Here is a 19,959-nt window from a genome sequence, read left to right as displayed (position 1 = left end):
AGCCAAGCATATTCAAGTCTGAATCACATAGCCAAGTGTTGAGGCTCATTCATACAGCTCAGGAAAACAAATTGTCCTGCTTGACAATGAACTGAATTGCTGTGGTTACTCAAAAGGGCAAAAGACAATTCCATCTTCTTTAATAGGCTTTAAACAAAACCCCCCAAACCACGTAACCTTTGTTTTTTGTAATATCGCAGAGAAACAAGTAGTCTCATTTATGTATTTTCCCTGAGAATTAAGTCATTAACAGAAATATAATATATTTTCTACCTCTGTCTTGGCCATTGTTGTCTTCTAGGTCATTCCTTCTTAACATGGGTCTTGGTAGAAATCTCTGTTCCACGTTCATCTCCGGTATTAATTCCATTTATTAATGGATTTACACTAAGGATTGAACTGGCCATGTATCTCTCCATTTTTTAGGACTAGATTTAGTTCACTTTTACTAAGACACTAAATATGGGTCAGAACCGTTACTACCACTTTGCTGCTACTTACATTGCTACTTTGCAATGGGCACCCCATATAGACGCAATGTCACATCATTTCTGTAGGTGCCACTCTAGAATTGTCTGATACTAAGATTGGCATCAGAGTTCCAAACAATATTTCTTCCACTGAAATGTCAGTGCAGAAAATTATTTTAAAGGATTGTCCTTTTAGAAATTATTAAAAACCCATGTCCACTGTAACTCCCAAAGTCTTTGATGTTTCAGACAAAACCCAGATTCAAACCATCCCGGTTTTACAAAATAAATCTCAACTGAAGAGGTTTTGGAAAAAAAAAAGAAAGGGGAAAAAAAAGGAGAGCGCAACCCCTTTGCATTTTTGCGTAGGTTGAATAATCAGAATTCTTGGCTTACCCAAGGGCATCTGCCTCTTAAATGTATAGGATCTCAGAGTTTGCATTGATTCCTGTATCATGAAAAGGCAATTTTTAAAATACACTGGAAAAACTAACCTTTCACTTTCCATTTAAAGACTTACCTATAACTGACAAACTGCTTACACTTAATTATATTGGTGAACAGAAGAGAGAAGAATCAATCAAGGAATGTCAGCAATTTTCTATCATCAGTGAGACAGAACATTAACAGTGGCACAGGGAGAAAATCTTGTTTGAACATCTGCCCTGCTCACCTCAACTCCCTCAAAATCTTTTTTTCAAGTAGTCATTGAGGATGTTCTTGTTTTTTCCAACTCTGAGGTCACACAAAGTGTAACACCCATAGAGATTCCTATTTCACTGTTTTCAAAGAGTTATTCATACAACTTGCTCTGTTCACGTCAGACAAAACCTTCTGAAACAAACCAGTTTCTGATCCTTAAATATCAGATTTTCTAACATCAAAATGAAAAAAAAAACACCCTCTATCTTGTTGAAGAGATTGATATTTACATTACTTTCCTGAAAGGAAGTTGAACAACTTAATCATGATCTCCAAGGAATAATATTTTTCCTGGAAAAGTGTAACCTAGAGCCAACAGGGAGTTTTCCAAAATGTGAAACTTGCTTGCTGGAAAATGGAATGACTGCAGATCTATGTTCTTTATTGTTGTCTTTTGTGAAACTGGGGGCATTTTTAAACTTAGGAAACTGGAAAAATAAGAATTTATCTCTTTTTTTCTTTTTCTTTTCTTTTTTGCTGTGCTCTTCAAAGTATTTTTTACCTCCAAAGTTGGTAAAGTGGGTATCTGTTAACTGCTCCCCCCCCCTCCGCTTTTTGCTTATATAAGCCTCGCCAAAAATGTAACTTGTACTTTTTAAAGTTGGAAATAATGAAGCCCATGCCTTTTCCTTTTTTTAACAGTAAAATGTTCTTTGTCCAGAAGCCTCTAGAGTAATCAAAGCTAAACAAAGCTAGGTTAAATCTTGAAGTGTAATGTAGACCTATTGGCTTAGAGAAATTGCTGAGCTGTGGTTGAGCAATGGTGTGCAATGGTGACTTGAAGCCAAATTATGTCCTACCGCTGGACCAGTCTCCAGTGCAAGCTAGAGCAGCCTCAGACCTCCTCTAATTTGCATTGGCTGCTCACAACTGCGAGGAGCTGTTCCAGCAGCAGGGATCATGGATATAAAGACACTCGATCCATCATCACTGCATGGATGAGGCCAGGAGGGAGACATAAAGCCATTACCATGGTAGTATGACATTCAAGGATCCCCCAGCACTAGAAGGCATCCTCAAGAGACTGGTTAAGCTGGATTCATACCTGCTTTGTGCAACCCGAGTGGAGCAAAGCAGCCAGAGTGCAGATGAGGATTTGTCCCAACGTGTCCATTGACCCTGATTTTTTAAACCTGCCTCCAATATTGTGGGTGAAACTTTAGAGGCTGATTTTTGAAAATGTATGCTAGCTTGTGCCAACTGATGTACAGTTAAGAGATCCTGTTATCCTATTAATATGGGAAGCAAGCACAGGTGAGAAATGTAGAAGGATTACCCTGGATGGATCATGGGTCTCTGACCCAAAGTGTACATATGCACATTTGTTTATGGTATGAATGTTGTATAGCCTATGCAAAGAAAGAGCGCGCTAGCCAAATCTGAGGGATATGTGTTACTGGTTAAAGCAGAAGGGGGAAATTGCATGCTTCTGCAGAGCTTAAAAAAAAGCCTATAGCAGAATCTACAGGGAAAATATTTAGCACTTAAGTAAGTTACTTTTCTTCTGAGCTCAAAAAATAATTTTCCTCCCCTAGCTGGTTTCATTTGATGAATAAAACCCCCCTAATTTAATAAACTTGTTTGAATTAGAAACAGGATGGGGGCGCTTCTCAGCCTGATCTTTCCACAAAGGTCAGTACTGCATTACATAATGTTGTCCTCAAAGCAAACTTCTCCAAATCAAGCCACCTTATGTGAAGTGAGATCGTATTTTTTCCATAATTCTTCCAAAATTTACACATTCAGGAGACAATTTATTTTTCCTCTTCTGTGATATGACTGTAGGTGAATAACTTTTTTTTTAACTGAACAAAATCATAAGATTAGAGTTACTCGGTTTTATAAGCATAAATCCCTTATTGCCCTGAAACAGTATTGTTTTTTTGTTAGGCTTTACTACTCAAGCCATTGTGTTTTCCACTGAACTTGGTCTCCTCAGAGACCACAGTAGGAAGAAGGAGATTAGAGAGGTTATGAACAGGAAAGTAACCAAATATATTTGTGTTCATGAGTTAGTGAAAACATCAGCATTTTTACTAGAAACAATGTTCTCCTTAGAATCTAAGGCAGGAAGAGTAGGATACAATTTCAAAGTTTTGTGTAAATTTTTGGTGTGCAGGTCCTGTGGTTGAGTGATGCACTACTAAAACCAGCACCTCGCTGCTTAGAAAATGTACAGGTGAAGGTCCTTGGTGTCTCTTTTTCCCTTCACAACACAACACAGGATATCAGACAAGTCAGATTTTCATTGCCAAAGCAAAATAAGAATTGCAGCTCAGCAAAGGATTGAGATTTAATTGAAGTGTTGTTAAGATAACCATCCTGTTCCATATATTACTGTTGGCTCCATTTTCTGTTTGCCGTGCATATTTAAGATTGATCATTTTGATTAATTTTTGGCCCACCTGCTGCCAGAATAGCCTTCCACAACAATCCTCTTTTAATTTTTTTCTCAGATTTTGCCAACAAATTTTTTCATTCCTGTGTACATCATCTTACGGTCTGCATTAGAAAGGTGAGTTGTGGGTATTTCCTGTATTGATGATGATCTCTGCGCCAAAGAGACTGCAAAGAAACTATTTTTAAAAACTTGTAAAGAATGCTAAGATCAACTCAAAAGTCAAATTTAAGCCGTTAAGAAAATGTGAATATCTGAGGTTTTGAAAATTACAGAGGAATTTCCAGAAAGAATGTTCAGAGTTTCAAGCAAGCAAGAGTGGGGAACAATAGCTGCAGCACAAGTCCACCAGTGACTTGGGCTTTGAAACCTAATGGTTTTGATACAAATTCATTCTTTCTTAAGAGATGATCCTAGGAAGCTGTTGGCATATGAATAATGTGCAATGGCTTTGAAAGCAACACGGGGGTATTTTTTTAATGTCTACTAGTGCTTCCTGCCATTCAATACACAATGTTTTTAATCTGCCTGTCAGAGTTTTATAAACATTAGCTAGAAATGCTTACAGTTAACACGATGGCCTCAGGCCAGATGTATTATTAACATCACATGGTGTCATTTAGTTAACTGTGTTTCTGTGAAAACCAAAATTTTCAATAAAGTACCAGTCTGTATAATTTGTGAATTATATTCATAGTCATCCATTCAAGTACTATAAAGAGACTGCAAGATTTTAAAAAAAAAACCCTTTTTTTTTCAGTGTAAGGCCCTGTCTACACTACCCCACTTACGTCGGCAAAACATATGTTGCTCAGGGCTGTGAAAAAACACACCCCTGGGTGTCATAAATGTCACCAGCATACGTGGTGGTGTGCACAGCGCTATGTCGGTGGGAAAGCTTCTCCTGATGACACAGCCTCCACCACTTGTTAGGGGTGGATTTATTATGTCAACAGGAGAGCTCTCTCCCATCAGCATGGAGTGGCTACACAAGTGATCTTACAGCGGCCCAGCTACATTGGTACAGCTGTACTGCTGTAAACTCACTAGTGTGGACATGGCCTCGATGTCTTACAGAGAGGGTTTAGTGGATTGTGTTCTGCGTTGCTGTGCTGGAGACCCAGAGCCTGCCTCTCCTGTCCTCTCACAGGCACCTATTTTACACCGCTTTGACTCCATAGACGCTACTCCTGACTTACACTGGTGTAAATCAAAGGAGGATTAGGCCCCTACTGCCTTGAACATTGTGTGCTCATTTACACCTGTGCACAGTGGATATGAAGTGTTACCAAAGCAAATACGTCAACTGTACTTGTGGTAATATTTTACACCCACTTTCCACAGTTGAAAAAGACCCCTCAAGGTACAAAGCGGTGGAGAATGAGGCACCCAAATCCTTATCCCAGTTCTGGCCTCTTGCTACCTGGCTATCGGGTAGTAGGAGTCTGAGGAAACAATGAACTGAGCCACTTGGCCATTGATAATAGAAAAGTGCTATGCAGAACTGAATTAACCCATCACTGGGCCCTAGGCACGCATACACTTCTGGGCCACTACCTTCTAATATGACTCCCTGCAGCAAGTCACAACATCACTCACTCAAATTTAGCCCAGTGCCACTCCATAATTTGAGTGAGTGGCGTTGTGACCTAGTGCAAAAAATCCCAGTGCCGCTCATATTTGAGCCAAACTGCCCCTACTCACCACCTCCCCAAATTTGGGTTCTAAGCATGTGCCTAATTTGCCTATATGTTAATCCAGCTCTGTGCATGAGGCAAAAATGAACGCTTTGCCAGCTGCAGAGAGACTCCTCGGTTTAGAAGCATGGCAGTAGCTATGACCAAGGGCCTACAGGGAGTATCAGAAGTCCATAAACAAATAGAGATCCTCAGGGCTCCATCAGTGACATTGAGGACTGGGGAAAAAAGTAATCTTACTTGGTTGTCTTGCTTCTACTCTCACTTACACCAGTGTAACTTCAATGAAGTTACTCTTCATTTACACTGGCATAAGTGATAGGAGAATCAGGCCCATAGGGTGTTTCTTAAATGTATCAAATTCTAGTTTGAAAATTTTCAGCTGTATAGAACCTATACCTGAATAAGAAAACAAATACAGATCCTTCATTGGCCTTCGGTTTTTATTTTATATGCAGTAGATAAAATGATTAAAATCAGCTTCATTCTAAACTCACATCACGATGCTTGTCAATATTGACAGGTTTCAGAGTAACAGCCGTGTTAGTCTGTATTCGCAAAAAGAAAAGGAGGACTTGTGGCACCTTAGAGACTAACCAATTTATTTGAGCATAAGCTTTCGTGAGCTACAGCTCACTTCATCGGATGCATACTGTGGAAACTGCAGAAGACATTATATACACAGAGACCGTGAAACAATACCTCCTCCCACCCCACTCTCCTGCTGGTAATAGCTTATCTAAAGTGATCACTCTCCTTACAATGTGTATGATAATCAAGTTGGGCCATTTCCAGCACAAATCCAGGTTTTCTCACCCTCCGCCCCCCCCCCCCCCCACACACAAACTCACTCTCCTGCTGGTAATAGCCCATCCAAAGTGACCACTCTCCCTACAATGTGTATGATAATCAAGATGGGCCATTTCCAGCACAAATCCAGGTACTCACCCCCCCTTTTTTTTCCCAAAAATCACACACACAAACTCACTCTCCTGCTGGTAATAGCTTATCCAAAGTGACCACTCTCCCTACAATGTGTATGATAATCAAGGTGGGCCATTTCCAGCACAAATCCAGGTTGGGCTATTACCAGCAGGAGAGTGAGTTTGTGGGGGGGGAGGGGCGGAGGGTGAGAAAACCTGGATATGTGCTGGAAATGGCCCAACTTGATTATCATACACATTGTAAGGAGAGTGATCACTTTAGATAAGCTATTACCAGCAGGAGAGTGGGGTGGGAGGAGGTATTGTTTCATGGTCTCTGTGTATATAATGTCTTCTGCAGTTTCCACAGTATGCATCCGATGAAGTGAGCTGTAGCTCACGAAAGCTTATGCTCAAATAAATTAGTTAGTCTCCAAGGTGCCACAAGTACTCCTTTTCTTTTCACACACACAAACTCACTCTCCTGCTGGTAATAGCTTATCCAAAGTGACCACTCTCCTTACAATGTGTATGAAAATCAAGGTGGGCCATTTCCAGCACAAATCCAGGTTTTCTCCCCCCCCCGCCCCCCCCCCCCCACAAACTCACTCTCCTGCTCGTAGTAGCTCATCCAAACTGACCACTCTCCCTACAATGTGTATGATAATCAAGGTGGGCCATTTCCAGCATAAATCCAAGTTTAACCAGAACGTCTGGGGGGGGGGTAGGCTACTTTGCATAATGACTTAGCCACTCCCAGTCTCTATTTAAGCCTAAATTAATAGTATCCAATTTGCAAATGAATTCCAATTCAGCAGTTTCTCGCTGGAGTCTGGATTTGAAGTTTTTTTGTTTTAAGATAGCGACCTTCATGTCTGTAATTGCGTGACCAGAGAGATTGAAGTGTTCTCTGACTGGTTTATGAATGTTATAATTCTGGACATCTGATGTGTGTCCATTTATTCTTTTACATAGAGACTGTCCAGTTTGACCAATGTATATGGCAGAGGGGCATTGCTGGCACATGATGGCATAAATAGAGACTGGGAGTGGCTAAGTATTAGTGCAAGGTAGCCTATTTCCCCTTGTTTTTTCCTACCCCCCCTCACCCGACGTTCTGGTTAAACTTGGATTTATGCTGGAAATGGCCCACCTTGATTATCATACACATTGTAAGGAGAGTGGTCACTTTGGATAAGCTATTACCAGCAGGAGAGTGAGTTTGTGTGTGTGGTTTTTGGAAAGAAAAAGGGGGGGTGAGAAAACCTGGATTTGTGCTGGAAATGGCCCAACTTGATTATCATACACATTGTAAGGAGAGTGATCACTTTAGATAAGCTATTACCAGCAGGAGAGTGGGGTGGGAGGAGGTATTGTTTCATGGTCTCTGCGTATATAATGTCTTCTGCAGTTTCCACAGTATGCATCCGATGAAGTGAGCTGTAGCTCACGAAAGCTTATGCTCAAATAAATTGGTTAGTCTCTAAGGTGCCACAAGTACTCCTTTTCTTCTTGTCAATATTGTTATTTTTGTGGTTTTTTGGGGGGGAAGGGGGCTGTTTTAAGACCTGTGGGATAGATCCATCCTGCAGTAAAAAGAAAACTATAATAGTAGAAATGATTTATCTGTTTTGTTATTCTTTCCAATAACTTTTAACAAATCTTCACTGAGAAACTCTCACCTTCATTTGCAATACTGCAGTTACATTCTCCACAAAGACAGTTTTGTCTTTTCCTTACACTTCGAAAAAACCCCAGTTATCTGAAATATTAAAATGTTACTACCTACCTTTATCAGCCATTAAAGAGTGTCTAGTTTAAAAACACAGAAGATAAGTATATTGGATAACACCCACACTCCCTAAATCCATAAAACTGAGTTGAAAAGTTCAGCCTGAATAATTCCTGAATACTTTGTCTGAGATTTGTTGAATTCAGTCCAAGGTTTGGGATTCTTGAATGTCAACGCATGGAAATATCTTCTCAGGGTATTAGAAAGAGACATTAGAACAAAAGTGCATTCTAGAGAGGGGCAGAAATATGATTTCAGTTTATCAGGTCAATCAGCCTCTCTCCCTTCCCTGTTCTGTGTGTTTATGAGCTATAGAAAAGTTGGCACTGAATTTACCATTTCATAGATTATTGCCTGTTCCCTGCCATAGGTAGCAAAACCTTCTCTCCTATCTCCTAAAGGGGCCCTCCCAGTGACTTTTCAGTTGGGCTGGGTATGACACGGAGGCCCACTGAGGATTCACTACTTTGCGTCAGCAACTCTTGTCAGGCCTAATGTACTCACTACACCTCACACACTGGTGTCATAAACTGGATCTAGAAGGTGTCATATAATATATCATTTGAGAACTAATGACACACTGGTGATTAATATAATTGTGAAATGTGCGTGTTAACACTTTTTGAGGAATTATGGATGTTCACTGAGTCTGTGACCAAAGGGAGAAAGAAGTTTTCTCCCAGACAGGAGGGAAGGCAGCTATCTAGCTGTCTCCAATGTAAATTAAGCAAGGTGTGACCAAAGACAAACACATTTACATGCAAGGTAAACAAAGCCACCAGGTGAGCCCTAACTACTTAACAATCTCAGTGGAGGTTGGAGATTGCACCCCCAGGAAGCCTTCCTGCCTCTTGAAGCAGGGCCAATGAACTCTGGGAAGATATAAGCAGGGAGAAAAGGACATTTTGGCATCCATCACTTGAGGAATTAAAGGGGTCAGAGCTCTTGAAATCACAGAACGCTGGATCCTTCAACCAAGGGGGTTGAAGTCTCTGGGAATTGAGCACAGGTGAGAAACTTGCTGAAATTAAGTTTTAGTCTTAGAAGCATATTTTTACTTTTGTTTGCTTGTGATCCCTTCTAGCTTAGTGATACTTGATATCACTTAAACAGAGGACTTCTTGTTTAATAAACTTGTGTTACTTTTATGATAAACCAGTTCAGTGCTGTGAATAAAATAGTGTTTGTCAAACCCCAGTTAAATGAATGAGCTGCTGTTCACTGTCTCATTAAAGGAGAAGTGAACTTAACTTCTGTGTGTTCCAGGAGAGGGCTGGACACAGCAGGGCAGACAGTTTTGGGGAAATGCAGGGCAGGGTGGGTGGGGGGGGAATGGGGTTACTCTGCAAAAAGGAGCTGGAAGCCATGGTGTGACCTGCATGCGTGCATGCTGTCTGTTGGTGTTAGGGCTGTTCGCCACAGCACTATAGCATTAAAAGCACACAGAGTGGCAGGACAGGTGGTGACATAACCCCTTACTGGTCTGCATTGAACCCTAAAGCGTCACAGCGGGTGAATGAATTGGGAAGAGAAGAACTGGCATTTGTAACATTTTTTGAGAGTCCAATCTCCTGACCGCACCCCTTACTAGGTGCCTAGTCCTTAGACCCCCACAGTGCACTTCCATGCCCCCCCATTGCATTTCCACCACCCTAGGTCAACTCTCCATTGTAATTCTACCATGAAAATCATAGTTGTGCAAACTGCTTATTGGCAGTGGTTTGTGATTGTTACATGAGCAATTTGGACATGGAAAATGTATATATGAATGTCTGAGGTAAGTGGCTTAACTATTACATTCTAAACTGGACTAGGAAGGTTTTGAGATTATTTCTGGGGTCCTATACATAGACTGCAGGATTGTACCCTATTCAATATGGTTTTGAAAATACAGGCCACCACTCTTGGGTTCAGCTGAGCCATGCTCAGTGCAGAATCGGAGGGGAATGGGGAAAGATGACCTTATGCCATGTTTGCAGCTCTCTGATTCCAGGGCCAGATAGGGATGAATTTGGCCTCCAGTGTAAGTTAGAGGAGAGCAGCCTTAAAGCTGCTTTAAGAGCTGCCTGTGTCCTGAAGGAGGCATTTTGGCCGTCACCAGAGAGCTGGAACAGAGGAGCACTCTAGCCAATCCCTTGCCCCTGACCACATCTGCTAACCTGGGGGGTGGGGTGTAGAGCTGGTGTTCCTGAGAGAATACATTTATGCAGGGGTGCAATGGGCGCGTATCTACCTCACACATGTGGTGAAAGGATTAGTGTGGGTCTGAGAGACCAATTAACTCGTCTGGTTGCATAACGCCCAGATGGGGAGAAGCTAGGTGGTGTTACAAAGGAAGGAAGTCTGGAGCTGCAGGGAGAGAGATGATAGCTTTGCTATCACTCTCTGAGAACTATAGGGTAGAGAGACTTGCAGGAAGCCCAGGGAGAGAAGATGGTTGGAAGACACAGTACTGGAGTAAGGTCCTGTGGCTGACTGTCACAAGGGCAGGAACTGGACCTGTGGGAAGGAGCTCTGGGAGGTGTTGCTCATTACAAAGAGCCTGGGAAAGGGCTGGGAGAAAGGCCGAAGGAAAGGCTAATAGTAGGAAGGAATCCAGGGAGGCTGTGATCAGGTGTCTGGCAAAGCAGATCTTGGCTGCTGATCCTAGGGTCCCTGGACTGGAAGCCAGCACAGCAGCTGAACTTGGGTTCCTCTACCAGCCTTGAGAAGGTGGCATGAAGCTCCCCTGACATACGGGAATAAGGATGATTTAAAACCCTGATTGAAGGATGTAAGGACCATCAGGCCTAGGGTCGGGGCCAGAGACCTGGTCTTGGAATTACTTCTTATATTTTTTGTTACCCCAGAAGAGGATGGGACTAAAATGAGACCTGGCCAGAGGGCTGAGTCACGAGATGGGGCAAACTGCCACAGCACCATAGTGACAGTTGCCAGAGGAGACTAGAGAGGAAACAGCTGCTACATCATGCAAAGAGATCTGAGTGGTGAGTCCCCTACTACAGTCATGCAGAACACAATGCCATCCACAATCTCAGAAACAACCCTGACATTATAATCAAAGAGGCTGATAAAGGAGGTGTTGTTGTCATCATGAACACATCTGACTACCAAAAGGAGGCTGCTAGACAACGCTCCAATACCAAATTCTACAGGCCACTTTCCTCAGATCCCACTGAGGAATTCACTAAGAAACTGCACCATCTACTCAGGACACTCCCTACACTAACCTAGGAACAAATCAACATACCCTTAGAGCCCCGACCGGGGTTATTCTATCTACTACCCAAGATCCACAAACCCGGAAATCCTGGACGCCCCATCATCTTGGGCATTGGCACTCTCACTGAAGGACTGTCTGGATATGTCGACTCTCTACTCAGATCCTACTCCACCAGTACCCCCAGCTATCTCCATGACACCACTGATTTCCCAAGAAAACTACAATACATTGGTGATCTTCCAGAAAACACCATCCTAGCCACCATGGATGTAGAGGCTCTCTACACAAACATCCCACACACAGATGGAATAGAAGCTGTCGGGAACAGTATCCCTAATGATGCCACAGCACAACTGGTTGCTGAGCTCTGTGACTTTATCCTCACGCACAATTATTTCAAATTGGTGACAATATATACCTCCAGTCCAGTGACACCGCTATGGGCACCCACATGGCCCCACAATACGCCAACATTTTTATGGCTGACCTGGAACAACGCTTCCTCAGCTCTCGTCCACTCACATTCCTTCACTACCTACGCTACATTGATGACATCATTATCATCTGGACCCATGGGAAGGAAACCCTGGACGAATTCCACCACGATTTCAACAGCTTCCACCCCACCATCAACCTCAGCCTGGACCAATCTACACGGGAGGTCCACTTCCTAGATACCATGGTGCAAATAAGTGACGATCACGTTAACACCACCTTATACTGAAAACCCACCGACCGCTATACCTACCTTCATGCCTCCAGCTTCCATCCCAGACACACCACACGATCCATTGTCTACAGCCAAGCGCTGAGGTACAACCGCATTTGCTCCAACCCCTCAGACAGAGACCAACATCTACAAGATCTTCACCAGCATTCTCAAAACTACAATACCCACACGAGGAAATAGGGAAACTGATCAACAGAGCCAGACGTGTACCCAGAAGCCTCCTGCTGCGAGACAAGCCCAAGAAAGAAACCAACGGAACTCCACTGGCCATCACATACAGTCCTCAGCTAAAACCTCTCCAACGCATCATCAGTCATCTACGATCCAGCCTGGACAATGATCCTTCACTTTCATAAGCCTTGGGAGGCAGGCCAGTCCTTGCCCACAGACAGCCCGCCAATCTGAAGCATATTCTCACCAGCCACTACACACCGCACCATAGTAACTCTAACTCAGAAACCAATCCATGCAATAAACCTCGATGCCAACTCTGCCCACATTTCTACACCAGCGACACCATCACAGGACCTAACCAGATCAGCCACACCATCACCGGTTCATTCAGCTGCACGTCCACCAATGTAATGTAGACCATCATGTGCCAGCAGTGCCCCTCTGCTATGTACATCGGCCAAACTGGACAGTCCCTATGTAAAAGGATAAATGGACACAACTCAGATATTAGGAATGGCAATATACAAAAACCTGTAGGAAAACACTTCAATCTCCCTGGACACACAATAGCAGATTTAAAGGTAGCCATCCTGCAGCAAAAAAACTTCAGGACCAGACTTCAAAGAGAAACTGCTGAGCTTCAGTTCATTTGCAAATTTGACAGCATCAGCTCAGAATTAAACAAAGACTGTGAATGGCTAGCCAGCTACAAAAGCAGTTTCTCCTCCCTTGATGTTCACACCTCAACTGCTAGAAGAGGGCCTCATCCTCCCTGATTGAACTAACCTCGTTATCCTAGACTGATTCTTGCTTGCATATTTATACCTGCCTCTGGAAATTTCCACTACATGCATCTGATGAAGTGGGTATTCACCCACGAAAGCTTATGCTCCAATATGTTTGTTAGTCTATAAGGTGCCACAGGACTCTTTGTTTCTTCTACTACAGGGAGGAATTCCCTGGGTAGCCAGTTGTTAGTTTTATGGACACTTTCTGCTACAAGAGTGTAGAGACATACATGTTGTCTGTTTCATAACTCCCCTTCCTCCCCATGTTACCTGGGTAGTGTTTTTATTGTTAAATGAACAGCTAAAATATTAACATTTATCACTTGGAGAGAAACTCAGTAACATTTTTAACCTATTAAACACCAAGGCTGATGTTCTAAGTTTCCCTAGATGGTAAAAAATACTCTCCAGTTCTCATCTGAAGCACTTCACTTCCATTCAAACAATCCTAACGCCAGCTGTGTAAAGCAGGTAATTATTAATAGCCCTTTTATAACCCATAGAGAAACTGAAGCAGAGAGGTTAACCCTAAGTTTTCAAAAGTGACCCTATAATTTTGGGTATTTCACTCTTCTGGGTGTCCAGCACTGGAACCCTAGAGCCTTATGTTCAGAGGTGCTGAGCATCCGCAACGCCAGCCAATGGGAGCTGTGATTACTCAGCGCCTTGGAAAAGTGGGCCTGAGCATAATCAAGTTAGGCATCCAACATTACTGGATATTCTTGGAAATCTGGACCGAAGCACTTCCTGACAGGTGTTGAGCTCTTTTAATTCCCCTGGATCTCCAAGGAGGTGCTTAGCACTTTGGAAGGTCAGGTTCTTAATTACCTAGTCAATAAGACGTTATGGAGCAGACATCTTCCACCCAGATCCCTCTATAATGTGGTGGGGTTCCCTTGTGGAGGGGTGCATGCTTTATGCAGGGAATGGACCTATCCAATCTATTTTGACAGAAGTGATGTCAATGAAACACAAGTCCAAGGTACCTTACAATCACAGCCAATTGGTTTTTTGCATTCCTCACAAGTGTTGGAGTAAAGGCTCTCGTAACACTTCACACAATAGGGGCTCTCCTCTCTCAGGATGTACTTCTTGCCAAACAGGGACTCCTTGCAGTAGTGACAGTCAAAGCGTTCAGTCATTTTGGTGTCTAGAATCCTGACCTGTCATGAAGAAGAAAACAAGCAGGTTCAGACTTATGACTTATTATCTTGAACTCCAATGAAAGCAACAAGATGGCATAGATCCCCTTCAGACCTATTGCATTGTACCACACCTATACTTAATTTGATGCTAAGTAATTTCAACACCTTTTTATTAATTAATGAATTAAATCCTCATGTGAGGGGAAATTAGGAACATAAGGATGGCTGTGCTGGGTCAGACCAGTGGTCTTTCTAGTCCAGCACCCTGTCTCTGATAGTGGCTAGTGCCAGATGCCTCACAGGAAGGTGCAAGCATCCTCATAATGGACAGTAATGAAATAATCTGCCCACAGGAAGTTTTCTTCCACAATAATGCTTACAAAGTTTGATTCAGCAGAATGGTCTTGCTTGGTGAACAACCTGGTTAATCTAAGCTGTTTCATCCAGTGTCTGAGTTGAGCATTTCTTGCTGTGAAGAGTTTTCAAGTTGTTTTGTGGATTATATCATTCAGATTTGAAGTGAGCTTTCTGCACATATAGAAATACAGTACAGACCCGTTTATGTGCGAATCCGCTTAAAGCGCCTTAGCGCCATGCCTCCCAGCGCTACCTATTTAACACGTGAGACTCGTTAACACGCAGTACAGGAACTTGCTATTTAGCACTACAAATTTGCTCACTAACTCACTGACCTAGAAAGCGACAGGAAGTGCGGAGTGGAAACGTGTTGTATGTCTTTACCAATATTGGAAAAGACTTATCACACATGCTTAGTCATTGTCACGCTAGAGAGAGATATAATATATAGTAGTTTTATATAGTAATTTATATACTACATTAGAAAATTTTAACTGTAGGCCTAATACAATGGCAGAGGGCAAGTGTCAGCGTTCCCACACTGCAGAAGAAAAGCCAGCTGCAATAGATCGACTAAAAAAACCTAGGCCAAAGTTTCAAAAGATGTTGGGACTCCCGAAGCAACTCTCCGAGGATGGCTAAAAAATGAATCTAAATGGAATGGCTTTGTACTAAATATCGATTCTGCAGCGGGGCTTAAGTGAAAATGTGTGTTATTCAGCAAATCCCACAACAGACACAGCCATGCACATGGGGTTTGCTCAGGAAAGGCTGAAAGTGGGCCAATCCTTCAAGCCCAAGCGACAAAATATGGAAATGTAATGGGGGATGAATCATTCCAAGCCAGCAAGGGGTTTATAAGTCGTTTTAAAAAGCATCAGGGCATAGCGCAGGTATCAATTTCTGGAGAAAGCCAATGAATCAGCTGCAAACGCGTTTCCCGCCGAGTTAAAATCTACTTTACAAAATGAAGACTACTATGAAGAACAACTTTATAATTGTGATGAAACAGCTTTATTTGCAAAACTGCTACCCGATAAGACTTTAGCCTTTAATTACGAGACACAGAAAACAGCTGGATTTAAAAAGATAAAAGATCGTGTAACTCTTCTTTTTTGTAGTAATAAGATGGGCAGCCTTAAGCTTGCCCCTCTTCTCGTTGGCCGCTTTCATAACCCTCACTGCTTTAATCACCTCAATAGAGCCAAACTGCCAATAATATACGCTAACAGCAAAAATGCTTGGATGACGAGACATTTTTCAACAACTGGTTCCACAATAGCTTTGTTCCAGCTGTTCGTAAGCATCTGCGGTTGAAGAAACTCTAAGCCAAAGCACTTTTGCTACTTGACAATTGTCCATCCCATCCTCCAGCCGAATCACTGGTTTCGGAGATTGTGTCATGCACGTCTTCAGGCATTTCTGAATCCCTGAAACAGTTAAACATGAAGGAAATTATTTATTTAGTTAAGAAAGCTTGGGATGGAGTAAAACAAAAGTCCATTGAAAACTGCTGGATAAAGGCTCTCGGTGATGCCTTTTCTGTCAAAGACTGCTCAGACTCAGAAAACTCCAGCAGAGGCACTGATTCAGAGCCAGACTTTGAAGGATTTTTGGAAGAAGATGTCCTACAAACACGCACGCAGACAAAAGAGGATAAAGGTAAACTTCTCTTTCAAATGATAAAAAATTTTAGTTTGGATATGTCACCGGAAATCATTACCGAGTGGCTGGAGATGGATGAAGATTGCCCGACTTCAGAATTTCTGTCCGAAGAAGAAATATTAACGGGCTGCGAGGCTACGTCAGACCGCAAAAGTGATGGTGAGAATTCTAATAACGCAGGCCCTAAATGACAATGATGATGATGAGGAGGAAGAGGATGTCGTTGAAAAGGTCAAAATTTCGCCCACAGAGGACCTCAGTGCTGTAAAAACTGTTGTAAGATTTATGGAGGAGCAAAATGTAGAAAATATCGAAATCATTCATCTGCGGCGAATGACAGACTGCATAAGAGAGAGAGAAAATGCGAGCCAGAAAGAGCAGAAAATAACGGCGTTTTTTTCTAAGTGAATCATAGATACTTTTTTCAGTACGGCCCTCTTAACCCACAGTCCGTTAACACGTGGTCATGATGGCTTGACTCCCGACAGCCGCGCGTAAATGGGTCTGTACTGTAGTTGAGTCAAATATGATGGGGAGACAGAGTGCTTTCTGTGTGAGGTGTGGCCTGGCCACTGCCAAAAGTCCTGAGAATGGTGTGCAGACTGCAACCTGGGAATTACTGTAGCTGTACAGTAATTATAGCAGCAATCATAAGATAAAGGGGTAAGGAACTGATAGCACAAATGCGAGATCTGTAGGCCTAGAACTATAAGAATAGCTTAAGCAGTTACCATAAGTATAAGGCCTTTCAGCCTGCATAACAGCAGTTACTCAATAAGCTAGCATAAGTAAGTAAACTAACGGTGATCTTAAGTCACAGGATGGCATAAGATTCTGTTCATTGTTTTGGAACAGTCACAAGCGTTGCAAGAAGACAGTCTGTACCTACCAGTTTTAGAGTATTTTTTTGAGGAAATATTGTATATGCCTAACCACAGGTAACCATAGTAATTCAATTGATGTATGTTAATAACCTTTGCTTAATTACAGTACTAGCTATAGGATAAGGGGTCTCTAATATTAAGAGCAAGGAAGTTAAGGTATGGTAAAGGAGGGAAGAGCTATGCATACATATGCATGAGGACCATCAAGGTCTATAAAACATCTGGTCTCAGGTACAGCCGTTGGGACTTCTTCATCGGCGTGCCGGAATCAGACTAGGATCTGTCTCAACTTCTAGAGCTCTCCCCAAGAACAGAGTGCGTACGTGGCTGTAATTGTGCTGGCTGCCTCAACAGTGTTCTATTACATCACTTTACTTGTCCGGGTTGGTCCACTTATTGGATTAACTATTTTAATAATAACAATTTTACAATCACAGAAGGTCTTCCTGGAGTGTGAGTGGTGTTGTCACTGGCGTGCCCCAGGGGGCTCTCAAAGCAGTAATTATGATAATACTGGGCCTGATCTTGGGACAAGAACCTACCGAATTTCAGAGTATTAATTGGATTCTAAATCAATAACCTAGGATCTGCTGAAGCCATTATTAGACAATGAAACTTGCTATCCCACAGGAAGGCATTGACAGCCAGTCTTCTATTAAAGAAGTGATTATTAGGATCTCACTAAGAAATCACCTTTTGACCCTGACAATCACTCCAGTTCTCAACTAGACTCCAGTCTTCCTCATAAAAGAATGATTATTCAGAAGGTTGTAGAGAAGGGAACTCAAATGAGATCCAGAGTCCTCTGGTCATCTTGGCATCTAATGAATTTGGCTGAGGCCTGGCTGTTGCTCAGACACTATACTGATTGTGTTGTTTTATGCTTCCTTCTGGAGATGTGGGTGAAGACCAGATGTCTATGCTGAGTCTTTTCGCTCTGTCAGTGGGATTTTGTACCACTGAGCTGTTGGCACACAATGGCATAGGCTAGCGGGGTCACTTTTGAATGCTTCCATTCCTTCTTTTTGAGAGATCCCAGTGAGTTGTGCTGTGCAATTGCTAACCTGCACTGAGCCATGGGGTGGCTTCAGTTGCTATTTCTATTCAGCTTGTTTATGGGCCATTAGATGGGTTAGAAAGGAGGTATGAGCTGGTCTGTAGATGACACCCATTCCTATATCTATTCCTCTGATACTATCCAATGCAGTTGACTGATTTATCCAGTGTCTATGAGAGACTTGGACATAGAGGAGAGTTAGCTATCTGAGATTCAGTTCAAATAAGACTGACTTAATGCTTATAGACTGGGAAAGCAACTGAAAGAAACAGCAGAGATTATGTCCACTTCCCTACATGAGGAATACTTACTCTTTTATTCAGGTTCACAAATTGGGGGTCTTATTGAACCCCACCACTCATTCTGAATATGCAGATAGCAGCTGTTTTTATTATTTGCCTTTGGTTAGAAGGCTGAGAGTTCCTTTTAGGTGCACTTTGTTACAATTATCAATGTCTTTTCAAATTAATTGCCGCATTGTGAGCTGTATCCAACTACACCTTAAAACCATTCAAAAATTACTTCAGAGTGTGTAACTGTCTGCCAGGGAAGTGGTTTCCCATGTGGACTGCAGTATACCTGTGCACCATACTCAAACTGTTTGCCCGTTGGTTACCAGATGAAGATTTAAACTGCTTTTGGTCTTATAAAGCCTTAAATGGTTTGGGTCCTAATAACTGAAATGACCATCTTCCTTACCTAAAAGAAAAGGAGGACTTGTGGCACCTTAGAGACTAACCAATTTATTTGAGCATGAGCTTTCGTGAGCTACAGCTCACTTCAGCGGATGCATACTGTGGAAAATACAGAAGAATTGATTTTCCTTAAGATGGAAGTGAAAATAAAGTTTCCTCGCTTAGTTAAAAGACAAACAATCAGTTCATCAAAAGCCCTGAAACTGGAACTAGCAACATGAATTATTATTGACCATATTTTCCTCACCGAACTCTGTGTGCACATATTTTGGCCAGGATTACAGGCAGTTGATGGTGTTACTGTGTAAGCAGCTCTCAGTTTCTGTAATTTCAGATAACGGAGGACAGACTTTGGGAGGTGGAAATAACTGGCCTCTAAGAGGAAGAAACAGAGGCCAGTTATTTCCACCTCCCAAAGTCTGTCCTCCGTTATCTGAAATTACAGAAACCGAGAGCCGCTTACACAGTAACTGCATCAACTGTACTGGTGGTGAGACCTCACCAACAAAAGACCAACAAAACATGGTGAGACCTCACCTGGAATACAGTCTGCAGTTCTGGTCTCCCATGTTTAAGAAGGATGAATTCAAACTGGAACAGGTACAGAGAAGGGCTACTAGGATGATCCGAGGAATGGAAAACCTGTCTTATGAAAGGAGACTCAAGGAGCTTGGCTTGTTTAGCCTAACTAAAAGAAGGTTGAGGGGAGATATGATTGCTCTCTATAAATATATCAGAGGGATAAATACCGGAGAGGGAGAGGAATTATTTAAACTCAGTACCAATGTGGACACAAGAACAAATGGATATAAACTTGCCATCGGGAAGTTTAGACTTGAAATTAGACAAAGGTTTCTAACCATCAGAGGAGTGAAATTCTGGAGTACCCTTCCAAAGGAAGCAGTGGGGTCAAAAGACCTATCTGGCTTCAAGATTAAACTCGATAAGTTTATGGAGGAGATGGTATGATGGGATAATATGATTTTGGTAATTAATTGATCTTTAAATATTCATGGTAAATAGGCCTAATGGCCTGTGATGGGATGTTAGATGGGGTGGGATCTGAGTTACCCAGGAAAGAATTTTCTGTAGTATCTGGCTGGTGAATCTTGCCCATATGCTCAGGGTTTAGCTGATCACCATATTTGGGGTCAGGAAGAAATTTTCCTCCAGGGCAGATTGGAAGAGGCCCTGGCGGTTTTTCGCCTTCCTCTGTAGCATGGGGCACAGGTCTCTTGCTGGAGAATTCTCTGCTCCTT

General features: G+C 42.4%; 1 protein-coding gene across 3 annotated transcripts in view; it reads right to left on the bottom strand.

Moving 5' to 3' along the window:
- Positions 1 to 19,959, bottom strand: part of FHL2 (four and a half LIM domains 2) — a 69,788-nt gene that overhangs the window by 9,579 nt on the left and 40,250 nt on the right. For 2 of the 3 annotated variants that reach the window (XM_073351220.2, XM_073351212.2), the window contains one exon: positions 13,884 to 14,060. In XM_073351220.2, the coding sequence (XP_073207321.1) occupies positions 13,884 to 14,039 (156 nt within the window). In that variant the 5' untranslated portion in view covers positions 14,040 to 14,060. Of the gene's footprint in view, positions 1 to 273; positions 647 to 13,883; positions 14,061 to 19,959 lie in introns of those variants that run through there. The other variant, XM_073351238.2, reaches the window with a different exon arrangement.

This window comes from Lepidochelys kempii, chromosome 1 (assembly GCF_965140285.1).
Source record: "Lepidochelys kempii isolate rLepKem1 chromosome 1, rLepKem1.hap1, whole genome shotgun sequence".
NCBI lineage: Eukaryota > Metazoa > Chordata > Testudines > Cheloniidae > Lepidochelys > Lepidochelys kempii.
This window is presented reverse-complemented; position numbering and strand designations above follow the sequence as displayed.